At 57.3% G+C, this 17,735-nt stretch overlaps 4 protein-coding genes across 6 annotated transcripts; 2 read left to right on the forward strand and 2 right to left on the reverse strand.

Annotated features, from left to right (window-relative positions):
* Nucleotides 1–475: 475 nt before the first annotated feature.
* IUM83_11476 (collagen-like protein) lies at nucleotides 476–1,633 on the forward strand (the record flags this gene model as incomplete). Its single annotated transcript, XM_067936036.1, has 1 exon — nucleotides 476–1,633. The coding sequence occupies one exon, from the start codon at nucleotides 476–478 to the stop codon at nucleotides 1,631–1,633; it is 1,158 nt and encodes a 385-aa protein (XP_067781785.1).
* A 1,545-nt stretch (nucleotides 1,634–3,178) lies between these two features.
* Nucleotides 3,179–4,365, forward strand: IUM83_11477 (spidroin protein Sp-1339; the record flags this gene model as incomplete). Its single annotated transcript, XM_067936037.1, has 2 exons — nucleotides 3,179–3,554; nucleotides 3,815–4,365. 2 exons carry the CDS (start codon nucleotides 3,179–3,181, stop codon nucleotides 4,363–4,365), a joined length of 927 nt encoding a protein of 308 aa, XP_067781714.1.
* Nucleotides 4,366–11,756: 7,391 nt separating this feature from the next.
* IUM83_11478 lies at nucleotides 11,757–13,554 on the reverse strand (the record flags this gene model as incomplete). Of its 3 annotated transcripts, XM_067936039.1 has the most annotated exons (4): nucleotides 11,921–11,927; nucleotides 12,004–12,349; nucleotides 12,432–13,355; nucleotides 13,488–13,554. In XM_067936039.1, the coding sequence occupies 4 exons, from the start codon at nucleotides 13,552–13,554 to the stop codon at nucleotides 11,921–11,923; spliced, it is 1,344 nt and encodes a 447-aa protein (XP_067781703.1). The 3 variants fall into 3 exon arrangements, with proteins under 3 accessions (XP_067781705.1, XP_067781703.1, XP_067781704.1); XM_067936038.1 differs by having other exon boundaries at nucleotides 11,757–12,349; XM_067936040.1 differs by lacking the exons at nucleotides 11,921–11,927; nucleotides 13,488–13,554 and having other exon boundaries at nucleotides 12,169–13,263.
* A 796-nt stretch (nucleotides 13,555–14,350) lies between these two features.
* Nucleotides 14,351–15,892, reverse strand: IUM83_11479 (Ammonium Transporter (Amt) Family; the record flags this gene model as incomplete). Its single annotated transcript, XM_067936041.1, has 1 exon — nucleotides 14,351–15,892. The coding sequence occupies one exon, from the start codon at nucleotides 15,890–15,892 to the stop codon at nucleotides 14,351–14,353; it is 1,542 nt and encodes a 513-aa protein (XP_067781788.1).
* Between the last annotated feature and the right edge of the window lie 1,843 nt (nucleotides 15,893–17,735).

Below are 17,735 nucleotides of genomic sequence, written 5' to 3' on the forward strand. Positions count from 1 at the left end.
TATCATATCATCGATCTGTTGTCGTGGGCTTCCCACCATTCGGTGGTTGCTGGCTGCATCGCTTGGTAGGCCCTCTCACTCGTTGTACCTATCTGTTCTTGGTTGCCAGCCTACCTACCTACCTACCAATCTGCCTACCTGTCTACTTTTCTGCTTCCTACCCGCGCAATGGTAAAAGGGGCACGCAGCGTTTACCACCGACGACCTCCAGACCGGGTGGGCCAGCCCTACCGCGTTCAGCTGGCGTACGTTGCGCCAGCCAAGATCGAGGTTGCTGCTCGTCTGGTGGTAGAGCGGTAGCTGAACGTGCACGCACGCATACCCGCTCGCCCGTGTCGCCGGCCTAGTACCCCCGCCTAGCCTACGCCCGCCCACGCAGTCAGTGCTGGGAGCTCATTCTTCAATTTCTACCATCCCGACAAGGGATATCGCCACCCGCATACAAACAAACAAACAGGCAAGCAACGCGACCAAGATGATGCTCAGCAAGACGATCTGCGCACTGTGTGTGGTGACCGTGGCGTTCTCCGCCAATGCGGTGGAGGCATCGACCGAGGCGGCCCAGACGTTCGGGTTGTTGCTACCCACGAGCCACAACACGTACGGCGGGTACGGCGGCGCAGCTACGAACACGAATACGAACGGTGGTGCGGCGACCGCGGGCACCAACAACTACGGCTACGGAGGCGCTGCAACCAAGTCGAGTGGCTATGGCGACACTGCGGCGGGTGTGGCCGGTCACGAAGGCCTGGGAGCAGGCGTTGCTGCTGGGCTGAACGCGCTTGGCGGGCTCCGGGCCAACGCGGGTGTCAGCGCGAATGCCGGTTTGAGTGCGAACGCCGGCTTGGACGCGTATGCGGGGTTGAACGCGAATGCCGGCTTAAACGCCAACGCTGGTCTCAGCGCCCGTGTTGGATTGAATGCTGGTGCCGGGATCAATGCTGGTGCCGGTCTTAATGCTGGCGCTGGGCTCAGTGCAAATGCTGGTCTCAACGCCAACGCTGGCCTTAACGCTGGAGTCGGCCTCAGTGCTGGCGCAGGGCTCCAAGCCGGAGCTGGGCTAAGAGCTGGAGCTGGTTTGAACGCTGGTGCTGGACTTAACGCAAATGCAGGCCTCAACGCCAACGCTGGATTAAACGCGGGGACTGATATTAATGCTGGCGCCGGGCTTAATGCCAACGCTGGGCTTAACGTTGGCGCGGGTATTAACGTTGGCGCCGGGCTTAATGCGATCGCCGGTCTAAGCGCCGGCGCAGGGTTGCACACTGGTGCCGGTGTCGGTGCACATGCAGGCCTGAATGCCGGTGCCGGTCTCAACGCGAATGCTGGTCTTAGCGCGGGCGCGGGCCTGAATGCCAACGCCGGTCTGAGCGCTGGCGCAGGGCTGAACGCAGGTGCTGGTGTTAAAGCGGGTGCCGGGGTCAATACTGGCGCAGGTGCGAACGCCGTCGCCAACGCGGGCGTCAACGTGGGAGGCAAGAGCGACTCCACGGACAATAAGGATGGTTACGCGAAGGACACAGTCACGAGCGCCCCGGCAGCCACGCAGAAGCCTATCGCGCAGGCCTCGGAGACGGCTGCGCAAACGGCCACTAAGACCAAGAACAACGCGTATCGCCACCTCCGCGCGTAAGCAGAGCCACCTCCACCGAAAATGAGACCCACGCACAGACCGCCACGCGGCGTTTATCGAGTGCGTCCTACCCTCTCCCGCAGTGCGGGGACCCTGCACCCTCTCGGACGATGCGCCGAGACTTTTATCTCACAGACACATAGTGCGTCCTTTTGTATGTTTACACACGGTCATGTAGTAATGTCACGTTTGACTCTTCTTGTCATCATTGCGAAGCGTTCGGCAGCCATCCATTTATCTATCTATCTAACTATCGGCAGTCCGGGTTCGGTGGCGCTGCATTCGTGTATCGAAGCCCTCGTATTGACCATGAGTTGGTTCCGTTTCTTTGTTCGCTCTTTGATCTTCCGTGCGAGGCCAAAGCGACTTCACTGACAGTGTACCTGTCCTATCAGCCGTCCCGGAAGAACTCGTTTCGGTGGTCGACTCAAGTTGAAGTGGATAGACATAGAAATGCACATAGCCAGTCCGAGTGGATCAGAAGAGCTGGATGGCAACTCCCGACGCATGCTGAGCAGCAAGACGCCGCCGCCCCCATCGCTTTGGTATTCTAGAGTCGGTCTACTTGGTCCTGGTTCGCAATAACAACTAGCAGTGCTACCAACTTTTGCTGTGGCGAATGAGATGGCGGACGCAGCTGGGCATGCTGAGCTAGGCTTACTCGGCTTACCATCTCGTCTATCGAAAATTGGCTGCGATTGATTTAATCGCCCTGGTCTCTTGCGCTCTCTTACTGCTGCCTAGAGCCACTTACCCGCCTCTACGATGCGCGTTGCCTCTATACTAACGATAGCAGCTGGGCTCTTCGAGGTCGCATGAGTCGCCACAGCTAAATCCACACAGCAGGAACCCCATCGACCCTTTAACTGCGCACGCACCTGCAACGACCAGCGAGTGAGTGAGTGAGCGAGTGAGCGAGCGTCTTGCTGTAGTCGATCGTGGAGTACACCTTCGTGGCGCCTGGCAAGGTGCCAGCAACCTACTGCTGCTGCAGTTGCTGCTGCTGCTGCTGCTGCTGCTGCTGCTGCTGCTGCTGCTGCTGGAGGGAGCAACGAAGCGAGCGTACTCTCCGCTATCATATCATCGATCTGTTGTCGCGGGCTTCCCACCATTCGGTGGTTGCTGGCTGCATCGCTTGGTAGGCCCTCTCACTCGTTGTACCTATCTGTTCTTGGTTGCCAGCCTACCTACCTACCTACCAATCTGCCTACCTGTCTACTTTTCTGCTTCCTACCCGCGCAATGGTAAAGGGGCGCAGCGTTTACCACCGACGACCTCCAGACCGGGTGGGCCAGCCCTACCGCGTTCAGCTGGCGTACGTTGCGCCAGCCAAGATCGAGGTTGCTGCTCGTCTGGTGGTAGAGCGGTAGCTGAACGTGCACGCACGCATACCCGCTCGCCCGTGTCGCCGGCCTAGTACCCCCGCCTAGCCTACGCCCGCCCACGCAGTCAGTGCTGGGAGCTCATTCTTCAATTTCTACCATCCCGACAAGGGATATCGCCACCCGCATACAAACAAACAAACAGGCAAGCAACGCGACCAAGATGATGCTCAGCAAGACGATCTGCGCACTGTGTGTGGTGACCGTGGCGTTCTCCGCCAATGCGGTGGAGGCATCGACCGAGGCGGCCCAGACGTTCGAGTTGTTGCTACCCACGAGCCACAACACGTACGGCGGGTACGGCGGCGCAGCTACGAACACGAATACGTACGGTGGTGCGGCGACCGCGGGCACCAACAACTACGGCTACGGAGGCGCTGCAACCAAGTCGAGTGGCTATGGCGACACTGCGGCGGGTGTGGCCGGTCACGAAGGCCTGGGAGCAGGCGTTGCTGCTGGGCTGAACGCGCTTGGCGGGCTCCGGGCCAACGCGGGTCTCAGCGCGAATGCCGGTTTGAGTGCGAACGCCGGCCGGACGCGTATGCGGGGTTGAACGCGAATGCCGGCTTAAACGCCAACGCTGGTCTCAGCGCCCGTGTTGGATTGAATGCTGGTGCCGGGATCAATGCTGGTGCCGGTCTTAATGCTGGCGCTGGGCTCAGTGCAAATGCTGGTCTCAACGCCAACGCTGGCCTTAACGCTGGAGTCGGCCTCAGTGCTGGCGCAGGGCTCCAAGCCGGAGCTGGGCTAAGAGCTGGAGCTGGTTTGAACGCTGGTGCTGGACTTAACGCAAATGCAGGCCTCAACGCCAACGCTGGATTAAACGCGGGGACTGGTATTAATGCTGGCGCCGGGCTTAATGCCAACGCTGGGCTTAACGCTGGCGCGGGTATTAACGTTGGCGCCGGGCTTAATGCGATCGCCGGTCTAAGCGCCGGCGCAGGGTTGCACACTGGTGCCGGTGTCGGTGCACACGCAGGCCTGAATGCCGGTGTCGGTGCACATGCAGGCCTGAATGCCGGTGCCGGTCTCAACGCGAATGCTGGTCTTAGCGCGGGCGCGGGCCTGAATGCCAACGCCGGTCTGAGCGCTGGCGCAGGGCTGAACGCAGGTGCTGGTGTTAAAGCGGGTGCCGGGGTCAATACTGGCGCAGGTGCGAACGCCGTCGCCAACGCGGGCGTCAACGTGGGAGGCAAGAGCGACTCCACGGACAATAAGGATGGTTACGCGAAGGACACAGTCACGAGCGCCCCGGCAGCCACGCAGAAGCCTATCGCGCAGGCCTCGGAGACGGCTGCGCAAACGGCCACTAAGACCAAGAACAACGCGTATCGCCACCTCCGCGCGTAAGCAGAGCCACCTCCACCGAAAATGAGACCCACGCACAGACCGCCACGCGGCGTTTATCGAGTGCGTCCTACCCTCTCCCGCAGTGCGGGGACCCCGCACTTCTCGGACGATGCGCCGAGACTTTTATCTCACAGACACATAGTGCGTCCTTTTGTATGTTTACACACGGTCATGTAGTAATGTCACGTTTGACTCTTCTTGTCATCATTGCGAAGCGTTCGGCAGCCATCCATTTATCTATCTATCTAACTATCGGCAGTCCGGGTTCGGTGGCGCTGCATTCGTGTATCGAAGCCCTCGTATTGACCATGAGTTGGTTCCGTTTCTTTGTTCGCTCTTTGATCTTCCGTGCGAGGCCAAAGCGACTTCACTGACAGTGTACCTGTCCTATCAGCCGTCCCGGAAGAACTCGTTTCGGTGGTCGACTCAAGTTGAAGTGGATAGAAATAGAAATGCACATAGCCAGTCCGAGTGGATCAGAAGAGCTGGATGGCAACTCCCGACGCATGCTGAGCAGCAAGACGCCGCCGCCCCCATCGCTTTGGTATTCTAGAGTCGGTCTACTTGGTCCTGGTTCGCAATAACAACTAGCAGTGCTACCAACTTTTGCTGTGGCGAATGAGATGGCGGACGCAGCTGGGCATGCTGAGCTAGGCTTACTCGGCTTACCATCTCGTCTATCGAAAATTGGCTGCGATTGATTTAATCGCCCTGGTCTCTTGCGCTCTCTTACTGCTGCCTAGAGCCACTTACCCGCCTCTACGATGCGCGTTGCCTCTATACTAACGATAGCAGCTGGGCTCTTCGAGGTCGCATGAGTCGCCACAGCTAAATCCACACAGCAGGAACCCCATCGACCCTTTAACTGCGCACGCACCTGCAACGACCAGCGAGTGAGTGAGTGAGCGAGTGAGCGAGCGTCTTGCTGTAGTCGATCGTGGAGTACACCTTCGTGGCGCCTGGCAAGGTGCCAGCAACCTACTTTGCTGCTGCTGCTGCTGCTGCTGCTGCTGCTGCTGCTGCTGCTGCTGCTGCTGCTGGAGGGAGCAACGAAGCGAGCGTACTCTCCGCTATCATATCATCGATCTGTTGTCGTGGGCTTCCCACCATTCGGTGGTTGCTGGCTGCATCGCTTGGTAGGCCCTCTCACTCGTTGTACCTATCTGTTCTTGGTTGCCAGCCTACCTACCTACCTACCAATCTGCCTACCTGTCTACTTTTCTGCTTCCCACCCGCGCAATGGTAAAAGGGGCACGCAGCGTTTACCACCGACGACCTCCAGACCGGGTGGGCCAGCCCTACCGCGTTCAGCTGGCGTACGTTGCGCCAGCCAAGATCGAGGTTGCTGCTCGTCTGGTGGTAGAGCGGTAGCTGAACGTGCACGCACGCATACCCGCTCGCCCGTGTCGCCGGCCTAGTACCCCCGCCTAGCCTACGCCCGCCCACGCAGTCAGTGCTGGGAGCTCATTCTTCAATTTCTACCATCCCGACAAGGGATATCGCCACCCGCATACAAACAAACAAACAGGCAAGCAACGCGACCAAGATGATGCTCAGCAAGACGATCTGCGCACTGTGTGTGGTGACCGTGGCGTTCTCCGCCAATGCGGTGGAGGCATCGACCGAGGCGGCCCAGACGTTCGGGTTGTTGCTACCCACGAGCCACAACACGTACGGCGGGTACGGCGGCGCAGCTACGAACACGAATACGTACGGTGGTGCGGCGACCGCGGGCACCAACAACTACGGCTACGGAGGCGCTGCAACCAAGTCGAGTGGCTACGGCGACACTGCGGCGGGTGTGGCCGGTCACGAAGGCCTGGGAGCAGGCGTTGCTGCTGGGCTGAACGCGCTTGGCGGGCTCCGGGCCAACGCGGGTCTCAGCGCGAATGCCGGTTTGAGTGCGAACGCCGGCTTGGACGCGTATGCGGGGTTGAACGCGAATGCCGGCTTAAACGCCAACGCTGGTCTCAGCGCCCGTGTTGGATTGAATGCTGGTGCCGGGATCAATGCTGGTGCCGGTCTTAATGCTGGCGCTGGGCTCAGTGCAAATGCTGGTCTCAACGCCAACGCTGGCCTTAACGCTGAGTCGGCCTCAGTGCTGGCGCAGGGCTCCAAGCCGGAGCTGGGCTAAGAGCTGGAGCTGGTTTGAACGCTGGTGCTGGACTTAACGCAAATGCAGGCCTCAACGCCAACGCTGGATTAAACGCGGGGACTGGTATTAATGCTGGCGCCGGGCTTAATGCCAACGCTGGGCTTAACGCTGGCGCGGGTATTAACGTTGGCGCCGGGCTTAATGCGATCGCCGGTCTAAGCGCCGGCGCAGGGTTGCACACTGGTGCCGGTGTCGGTGCACACGCAGGCCTGAATGCCGGTGTCGGTGCACATGCAGGCCTGAATGCCGGTGCCGGTCTCAACGCGAATGCTGGTCTTAGCGCGGGCGCGGGCCTGAATGCCAACGCCGGTCTGAGCGCTGGCGCAGGGCTGAACGCAGGTGCTGGTGTTAAAGCGGGTGCCGGGGTCAATACTGGCGCAGGTGCGAACGCCGTCGCCAACGCGGGCGTCAACGTGGGAGGCAAGAGCGACTCCACGGACAATAAGGATGGTTACGCGAAGGACACAGTCACGAGCGCCCCGGCAGCCACGCAGAAGCCTATCGCGCAGGCCTCGGAGACGGCTGCGCAAACGGCCACTAAGACCAAGAACAACGCGTATCGCCACCTCCGCGCGTAAGCAGAGCCACCTCCACCGAAAATGAGACCCACGCACAGACCGCCACGCGGCGTTTATCGAGTGCGTCCTACCCTCTCCCCGCAGTGCGGGGACCCCGCACTTCTCGGACGATGCGCCGAGACTTTTATCTCACAGACACATAGTGCGTCCTTTTGTATGTTTACACACGGTCATGTAGTAATGTCACGTTTGACTCTTCTTGTCATCATTGCGAAGCGTTCGGCAGCCATCCATTTATCTATCTATCTAACTATCGGCAGTCCGGGTTCGGTGGCGCTGCATTCGTGTATCGAAGCCCTCGTATTGACCATGAGTTGGTTCCGTTTCTTTGTTCGCTCTTTGATCTTCCGTGCGAGGCCAAAGCGACTTCACTGACAGTGTACCTGTCCTATCAGCCGTCCCGGAAGAACTCGTTTCGGTGGTCGACTCAAGTTGAAGTGGATAGAAATAGAAATGCACATAGCCAGTCCGAGTGGATCAGAAGAGCTGGATGGCAACTCCCGACGCATGCTGAGCAGCAAGACGCCGCCGCCCCCATCGCTTTGGTATTCTAGAGTCGGTCTACTTGGTCCTGGTTCGCAATAACAACTAGCAGTGCTACCAACTTTTGCTGTGGCGAATGAGATGGCGGACGCAGCTGGGCATGCTGAGCTAGGCTTACTCGGCTTACCATCTCGTCTATCGAAAATTGGCTGCGATTGATTTAATCGCCCTGGTCTCTTGCGCTCTCTTACTGCTGCCTAGAGCCACTTACCCGCCTCTACGATGCGCGTTGCCTCTATACTAACGATAGCAGCTGGGCTCTTCGAGGTCGCATGAGTCGCCACAGCTAAATCCACACAGCAGGAACCCCATCGACCCTTTAACTGCGCACGCACCTGCAACGACCAGCGAGTGAGTGAGTGAGCGAGTGAGCGAGCGTCTTGCTGTAGTCGATCGTGGAGTACACCTTCGTGGCGCCTGGCAAGGTGCCAGCAACCTACTTGCTGCTGCAGCTGCTGCTGCTGCTGCTGCTGCTGCTGCTGCTGCTGGAGGGAGCAACGAAGCGAGCGTACTCTCCGCTATCATATCATCGATCTGTTGTCGTGGGCTTCCCACCATTCGGTGGTTGCTGGCTGCATCGCTTGGTAGGCCCTCTCACTCGTTGTACCTATCTGTTCTTGGTTGCCAGCCTACCTACCTACCTACCAATCTGCCTACCTGTCTACTTTTCTGCTTCCTACCCGCGCAATGGTAAAAGGGGCACGCAGCGTTTACCACCGACGACCTCCAGACCGGGTGGGCCAGCCCTACCGCGTTCAGCTGGCGTACGTTGCGCCAGCCAAGATCGAGGTTGCTGCTCGTCTGGTGGTAGAGCGGTAGCTGAACGTGCACGCACGCATACCCGCTCGCCCGTGTCGCCGGCCTAGTACCCCCGCCTAGCCTACGCCCGCCCACGCAGTCAGTGCTGGGAGCTCATTCTTCAATTTCTACCATCCCGACAAGGGATATCGCCACCCGCATACAAGCAAACAAACAGGCAAGCAACGCGACCAAGATGATGCTCAGCAAGACGATCTGCGCACTGTGTGTGGTGACCGTGGCGTTCTCCGCCAATGCGGTGGAGGCATCGACCGAGGCGGCCCAGACGTTCGGGTTGTTGCTACCCACGAGCCACAACACGTACGGCGGGTACGGCGGCGCAGCTACGAACACGAATACGTACGGTGGTGCGGCGACCGCGGGCACCAACAACTACGGCTACGGAGGCGCTGCAACCAAGTCGAGTGGCTACGGCGACACTGCGGCGGGTGTGGCCGGTCACGAAGGCCTGGGAGCAGGCGTTGCTGCTGGGCTGAACGCGCTTGGCGGGCTCCGGGCCAACGCGGGTCTCAGCGCGAATGCCGGTTTGAGTGCGAACGCCGGCTTGGACGCGTATGCGGGGTTGAACGCGAATGCCGGCTTAAACGCCAACGCTGGTCTCAGCGCCCGTGTTGGATTGAATGCTGGTGCCGGGATCAATGCTGGTGCCGGTCTTAATGCTGGCGCTGGGCTCAGTGCAAATGCTGGTCTCAACGCCAACGCTGGCCTTAACGCTGGAGTCGGCCTCAGTGCTGGCGCAGGGCTCCAAGCCGGAGCTGGGCTAAGAGCTGGAGCTGGTTTGAACGCTGGTGCTGGACTTAACGCAAATGCAGGCCTCAACGCCAACGCTGGATTAAACGCGGGGACTGGTATTAATGCTGGCGCCGGGCTTAATGCCAACGCTGGGCTTAACGCTGGCGCGGGTATTAACGTTGGCGCCGGGCTTAATGCGATCGCCGGTCTAAGCGCCGGCGCAGGGTTGCACACTGGTGCCGGTGTCGGTGCACACGCAGGCCTGAATGCCGGTGTCGGTGCACATGCAGGCCTGAATGCCGGTGCCGGTCTCAACGCGAATGCTGGTCTTAGCGCGGGCGCGGGCCTGAATGCCAACGCCGGTCTGAGCGCTGGCGCAGGGCTGAACGCAGGTGCTGGTGTTAAAGCGGGTGCCGGGGTCAATACTGGCGCAGGTGCGAACGCCGTCGCCAACGCGGGCGTCAACGTGGGAGGCAAGAGCGACTCCACGGACAATAAGGATGGTTACGCGAAGGACACAGTCACGAGCGCCCCGGCAGCCACGCAGAAGCCTATCGCGCAGGCCTCGGAGACGGCTGCGCAAACGGCCACTAAGACCAAGAACAACGCGTATCGCCACCTCCGCGCGTAAGCAGAGCCACCTCCACCGAAAATGAGACCCACGCACAGACCGCCACGCGGCGTTTATCGAGTGCGTCCTACCCTCTCCCCGCAGTGCGGGGACCCCGCACCTCTCGGACGATGCGCCGAGACTTTTATCTCACAGACACATAGTGCGTCCTTTTGTATGTTTACACACGGTCATGTAGTAATGTCACGTTTGACTCTTCTTGTCATCATTGCGAAGCGTTCGGCAGCCATCCATTTATCTATCTATCTAACTATCGGCAGTCCGGGTTCGGTGGCGCTGCATTCGTGTATCGAAGCCCTCGTATTGACCATGAGTTGGTTCCGTTTCTTTGTTCGCTCTTTGATCTTCCGTGCGAGGCCAAAGCGACTTCACTGACAGTGTACCTGTCCTATCAGCCGTCCCGGAAGAACTCGTTTCGGTGGTCGACTCAAGTTGAAGTGGATAGAAATAGAAATGCACATAGCCAGTCCGAGTGGATCAGAAGAGCTGGATGGCAACTCCCGACGCATGCTGAGCAGCAAGACGCCGCCGCCCCCATCGCTTTGGTATTCTAGAGTCGGTCTACTTGGTCCTGGTTCGCAATAACAACTAGCAGTGCTACCAACTTTTGCTGTGGCGAATGAGATGGCGGACGCAGCTGGGCATGCTGAGCTAGGCTTACTCGGCTTACCATCTCGTCTATCGAAAATTGGCTGCGATTGATTTAATCGCCCTGGTCTCTTGCGCTCTCTTACTGCTGCCTAGAGCCACTTACCCGCCTCTACGATGCGCGTTGCCTCTATACTAACGATAGCAGCTGGGCTCTTCGAGGTCGCATGAGTCGCCACAGCTAAATCCACACAGCAGGAACCCCATCGACCCTTTAACTGCGCACGCACCTGCAACGACCAGCGAGTGAGTGAGTGAGCGAGTGAGCGAGCGTCTTGCTGTAGTCGATCGTGGAGTACACCTTCGTGGCGCCTGGCAAGGTGCCAGCAACCTACTTGCTGCTGCTGCTGCTGCTGCTGCTGCTGCTGCTGCTGCTGCTGCTGCTGCTGGAGGGAGCAACGAAGCGAGCGTACTCTCCGCTATCATATCATCGATCTGTTGTCGTGGGCTTCCCACCATTCGGTGGTTGCTGGCTGCATCGCTTGGTAGGCCCTCTCACTCGTTGTACCTATCTGTTCTTGGTTGCCAGCCTACCTACCTACCTACCAATCTGCCTACCTGTCTACTTTTCTGCTTCCTACCCGCGCAATGGTAAAAGGGGCACGCAGCGTTTACCACCGACGACCTCCAGACCGGGTGGGCCAGCCCTACCGCGTTCAGCTGGCGTACGTTGCGCCAGCCAAGATCGAGGTTGCTGTTCGTCTGGTGGTAGAGCGGTAGCTGAACGCGCACGCACGCGTTGAATGCGAGCATGGCTGCAGGCTTCATTCGTCAAAAGATCGCCATCGAAAAGAGTGTTCACGCGATTCAGAAGATCACCAGGTGCAAACTGTACAACAAGCACCATTGCAGCATTGACGATCTGATAGACTGGGCAGTACGGGAGTTTGCCTGCCTAAGGACCGTCGCAGGCTGCGGTCTACGCGATGCTCCGCTACCAAGACAAGGTCTTCAAGTTGCTGAAGGAAACTACTCCTACAAGAAGATCGCCGACCCTGTCAAGGATGTCTTTGGCATCGATCGCCATCCTCGCCACTTCGACGTGACATTTTCTTTGCCACTAATCAAGTAATTCCAGTACATCTGCATCTTTTGCTACATCGCAGTCCGACCTTTCCAGATTTGCTGGTGAAGACTGTAGAGAGCAAATGAGGATACGCAGCAACCTAGCCCTGGTTAGAAGTGCTGGTGCAGCAAAGTTTGGATTTCGTTACAGCATGGTACGGTTTACTTTGGTGTATGGAATTTTGATGAGGGAAATTGGCAGAAAATGCCAGCACTGGGCTTAGACGTTTGGCACCGTTGGAGCTGCCGTTACAGCTCCTTCTGGTGACGATCCTGTGGGGGTGTATACTGCCGCGCTCGCGTGTTTGAGTCTCGTACTATTGTCACCTCCGTGGTGGCTGTAGTCATAAGCACCCCCGCCGTGGTAGGAAATATCGATTCCGTTCACTTCCTTTTCCTCGTTGATGCGAAGACCGACAGTGTACTTGAGCACCACTAGGATCGCCAGAGTTGCGAAAAACGCGTACCCCGCCGCAACGGAGTTTGCAACGAGCTGGTACACAAACTGCATGCCGTGTCCGTAAAACGCACCGCCCTTGATGTTCGGGTTCGTCTTAGACGTAGCAAAGAGCCCTGTGAGCAAGCCGCCCATGAAACCGCCACAGCCGTGGATAGCAAAGACGTCGAGGGTGTCATCGTAGCGCAAATGGTTTTTGAGCTTTACAGCGACGAAACCCGTGATAGCACCGACAACACCAAAGATCAATAATGCCCACGGGAGAACGGATCCAGAGCCGGGAGTGATCGTTGCCATACCAGCAACGGCTCCACTGGCTGCACCGCATGGATCGAGACTCTGCGAGACGCTGTACTCTAGAAGCACTCATGTCAAAAATCCCGAAGAAGCGGCCAAATGAGTTGATCGCAGCAGTCGCTGCGATACCATCGGCCGCACCCCCAGATCCGCCGTTGAATCCGAACCAGCCAAACCAAAGGAACGTATATGCGATCATGACGAGAGGTACATTGTGGGGCTTGACTGGTTCACCGTGGTTGTAGCGTTTGCCTACCATGAGGGCGGCGGCTAAAGCGCCAAATCCACCGGAAACGTGGATAACCGTACCACCACCGAAGTCGAGAGCTCCCATGCTGCCCTCCCAACCGAGCGCTGTCAGATCCCATGAGTTGTCCAACTTCATCGGCCAGATCCAGCGCGCCAGCGGGTCGTAGACGATAGATGTCCAAAGGAGCACGAACAGCAAGTACGTGCCGAACTTCATGCGTCCAACGAATCCGCCGCTCAATTCGGCTGGTGTGATGGCAGCTAACATTGTTTGGAAGAAAGCGAAAACTATGTGCGGGATCCCAGTACCATAGGTGCCGCTCGGTGTTTCGCCAACATTGTTGTAGCCCGACCAACCGAACACGCCGTGGGAACCGAACGTCGCGGAACAACCGAAGGCCCAGAATTGTACAGTCACGAGAGCCATGCTCACAAAGGACATCATCATCGTGTTGGAGGCCATCTCCTCACCAGCCAGGCCCGCGTAGAAGAAGGCAACTCCGGGCGTCATGATCATCACCAGAGCACTGGCTGCGATCATCCACGCCGTGATACCTGTGTCGATGGCCTGATCATAGTCCGTGTCAGCCTTGTCGCCCTGGTTCTTGTAGTTGACGCACTCGTCTGCATCCGTGTCGAAGTATTGCGAGATAAGACACGAAGCACTTGAACTGGAGGGACTTTTCGCCGAGATGACTACAGCTAACGCCGTTGCAGCCAGCAAGGTATTACAGGCAGTTCTTGCCCACTGGAGTCGTAGTATTCTTACGCGGTTATACTCGGACAGGTCAATTGTTGGATTCAACTTGTTCGACCCTATTCGGCAAATCAAACAATGAAACAAAGTCTAAGCTCCTGAGGTGGTTGGTACACAGGTAGCCGGGCTTGTGCTCCTCGTCAACGAGATCCAGTCGTTAGCAGACCAACTCGGCGTGTGGTCGTCCTTACATTCTGTTCGACTCGAGCCCAGACCGAGAGGATGTGGCAGCTTAGTGGACAGACCTACCTCCGTCATAATTCTCAAACTGTTTGACGTTTCTCATCTGTTGACAGTTGGCAACAATATGCTTTACTAGTGACGATTTGGCATGGAGATTGATGTTCCAGTGTAGCTACACGAGTCATCTTTTAGGCGGCGCTGCGTTGCCTTCACTGGCTCAGATTCCTCTCGTGAACGCGGAACGAGGTAAAATCTTACCCTCCAGATTAAGACGAAGTGAAATACTAGCCTGCATTCCTCAGTGGAGAAAGAGGAGGCTTTCTAAATGACGATACAGAAGCCAAGTTCCTGTTGGGTATGGAGGTGTTCTCAGTCGGAGGCAGTGACAAGTGCCCCATTTGCCTCAACATCGGATCCCCGCTCAAGATCGGCCACATCGCGCGACGTCGACAATGGCTGCGTGTTTAATGATGGTTTTGTTCCGGTGTTGATTCCGTTGCCAGTAGTTTAAGGGCCGATGCAACGCACTAAGCTTCAGCAGTCGACCGATATCGTATGCTCGGTGAAGAAATATACAGACGAACATCTAAACTGCGCCGCGCACCCGACAAGTTTACAGCAAGGTAAATCCAGGTTCCAGCTTGAGTCGGCAGCGTATGAAATTCAAATGTTTGGGTAACACAATGTGATCAACTTCAACGTGACTTGAGAGTGCATTCGTGCCATAATTAATGTTTTCTGTAACCTGATCCACAGCCTAGCAAGTTGCTAAGCTTTCACTCGTCATTTTGAAGTAGATTCCCAGGTATTGTGCAAATAATACTGTATTGATGTAAACATGGCAAGCGAATGAGCGACTCGGCTGCGCTTATTAGGCCTGCTCAGCAGGGTCCGACTTCATGAACGCCGCCTCGAACGACGTCTCAGGCGCCTTGAACTGCACAGTCTTCGGCCCGTGCTCGCTGTAGTCGCCGTGGTGGCTGTAGTCGTATGCTAAGCCCCCGTGATATGACACATCAATTCCGTTCACCTCCTTTTCCTCGTTGATACGAAGGCCGACCGTGTACTTGAGTACCACTAGGATCGCCAACGTCGCGAAGAACACGTACCCGGCGGCCACAGCGTTGGCGACAAGCTGGTACACAAACTGCATGCCATGCCCGTAGAAAGCGCCTCCCTTGATGCTCGGGTTCACCTCCGAGGTGGCAAAGAGTCCGGTCAGCAAACCGCCCATGAAGCCGCCGCAGCCGTGAATGGCAAACACGTCGAGGGTGTCGTCGTAGCGCAGCTTGTTCTTGAGTTTCACCGCGAAGAAACCCGTAATGGCACCGACAACTCCGAAGATCAACGACGCCCAGGGGAGAACGTATCCAGAACCGGGAGTAATAGTTGCCATGCCGGCCACAGCTCCGCTGGCGGCTCCACACGGGTCGAGATTACGCGAAATGCTGTACTCGAGAATCACCCACGTCATAAAACCCGCTGAGGCAGCCAGGTGCGTGTTGATGGCCGCCGTGGCACCAATTCCGTCGGCCGCACCACCAGAGCCGCCGTTGAATCCGAACCAACCGAACCACAGGAACGTGCACCCGATCATGACCAGCGGCACGTTGTGCGGCTTCACAGGTTCACCGTGGTTGTAGCGCTTCCCCACCATCAAAGCAGCAGCGAGAGCGCCGAATCCGCCCGAGACGTGGATGACGGTGCCTCCACCGAAGTCGAGGGCCCCCATGCTGCCCTCCCAGCCCCGAGGCGTGATGTTCCACGTGTCGTCCAGCTTCTGCGACCAGATCCAGTAGACCAGCGGCTCGTAGACGATGGAGGTCCACAGGAAGATGAAGATGAGATATGTGCCGAACTTCATGCGGCCGACGATGCCGCCACTCAGCTCGGCCGGCGTGATGGCGGCGAACTGCGTCTGGAAGAAGGCGTACACAATGTGCGGGATACCGGTGCCATAGGTGCCGCTGGGCGTCTCGCCCACGTGGTTGTACCCGGCCCAGCCGAAGAGCCCGTGCGACCCGAACGCGGCCGAGTAGCCAAAGGCCCAGAACTGGATGGTCACCATGGCCATGCTCACAAAGGACATCATGATGGTGTTAGAGGCCATCTCTTCGCCCGCCAGACCCGCGTAGAAGAAGGCGACGCCGGGCGTCATGATCATCACCAGAGCACTGGCCATCATCATCCACGCCGTGTTGCCCGAGTCGATGGCCTGGTCGTAGTCCGCGCCGGCCTTCTCGCCCTGGTTCTTGTAGTCGACGCACTCGCCTGTGACCGAGTCGAGGTACTGCGAGATGAGGCACGAGGTGCTGGAGCCCGAGCCGCTGCTCTGCGCCGCCACCGAAGCGACCAAGGTTGCGACGGCCAGCAACGCGATGATCGCGGGTCGAGGAGCGTGGAGCCGAAGCATTGCAAGTCGAGGATCCGTCCGCCTGCAGTTGGTGCCGGGTGTGCCTTGCGCTGCAAGTTGAAGAGTGAGCGGCCAAGGAAGTGCCAAGGACCTCCGCGGTGGCGCGTAGCCCTCTGGAAACAGACGACTGCTACGCAAGCACTCGGCCATCCACTGGACACCATTCCAGCGAGCCCTATCGGCAGACTAAAGCGGTTTTGGAGATGAGCGGCCTCGGAATGCACAAACGTGACGTTCCCTTCAAGTCTCCGGTAGCACCGACCAAGTCTCCGATGCCGAGTCGCCAGCAGCGGTAGGCCACGCGCAGGCACATACGGTGTGCAAGCCTCCTCGCTTGCTGGCCTCAGCTGGGTTCTCGCTGAAGTTGAAGACGTTGAAGTGGGGCACTCCGCAGTACTGCCATGGCGCCCTGAGGCCGTTCCGGCACCGCGGGGGGAGATTAAAGGCCAAGGACTGGGATAAGAACCGGAATCTGCGTGATGCGCAAGGGGTTTCGCTAGTGCTGGTGCATCCACGCACCAGAACGGGGTCGAGGCAAGCCGAGCCTGCGATGAGGGCGATGACCATGGTGGCGGGGGTCTGCCCGCCTCATGGTGACGCGCAGCTTCAACAGTTTTCAAGTACTGGGATTGGCTGTAGTATTTTGCGAGAGGACTTTAATTGGTTTGACGCGCCAGACATAATCAGTACAATATTCGTCACCACGGCCAGGGTTTGGTAGTAGACCCCAAATTTGTCGCGTTAGTAGTGATATACTATAGTACTGGTGGTTTGGCCGATTAGTAGTGCTATTTGAATAGTAGAGAGAAAAGTGTCATTAGTAGTGCTAGTTAGTACTACTATAGGCCCCCAAACGTGCGATCTTCGAAGGGCGCGAAAATTGGTGGCTTCGCGGCCTCCCCCTCTCGCTCCGTCGCTTATTTCTCGGTTTGCGGCTCAAGCAACACACCCATGTAGTGCACTAAGATCGACTGTCATTGGAACGACATAGCGGAGACATCTCCTTGCTGTTTGGTCAGGTACATCGTTTGTGCAGCAATGAGCTCTGCACGAAGCCAGATGTCGACCTCTCAAAACAATAACAATGCTGCGGTACTACCTTCGCGTACGATCCGTTTCCCCCAACACTATCTGAATGCAGGTTCTGCAGTCGCTTGTGTGTGATACTGTATACCTGAACAGGTATACCGTATACAATATATATCATGTCATAGGTAACAGGTCTGAGCATCGGTTGAGTACTCTGTTGCTGCCTCGTAGAGCGCGCAGTCACTCATTCCTTGTTCTCAAAAGATTTATCGATCCACAACGTAGCCAAACTTCGAGGAAGCGTCACAATATAAAAAACCTCTGAGACCCTAAGTTGCGCAGAAACAATAATACTTTTGTACTATATTCTATTCGATACACCGGCATATTTAAAAGTGTCTCCGAAATCGGATAAAATAGAGTTGCGTCAATACGTTTACCTCCAAAATCACGTTAATGTGGAAGCCAAAGAACTGTTTGTCTTTTATTTCCTGTAAAAATACCTTCTATAACGTATTACCTTTGCATAGTGCAAAAACAAGAATATGTTGCTTGAATGAAGATAAAAAACCCAATCACCCAAGTATGTTGCTTGAACAATGTGGGTGGAAGAGGTATAGTTCAGAGATGAGCAAAAGCCTGGGTGGCATCACTTCAATTAGGTATACCAAAGTACCCTGCTATTCTACACTCCACTACTTAGCATGGTGAATAGTGCCAGTGCTGCTCTGCCGATAACGAGCTGCAGTAGCTGCGCGAGGGCTCTGCATTGAGCCGGCCACGCACATGTTCCAGCCACTACAGCTGCAGTTCC

Source organism: Phytophthora cinnamomi (assembly GCF_018691715.1).
Source record: "Phytophthora cinnamomi strain GKB4 chromosome Unknown Contig114, whole genome shotgun sequence".
Classification (NCBI taxonomy): Eukaryota; Oomycota; class Peronosporomycetes; order Peronosporales; family Peronosporaceae; genus Phytophthora; species Phytophthora cinnamomi.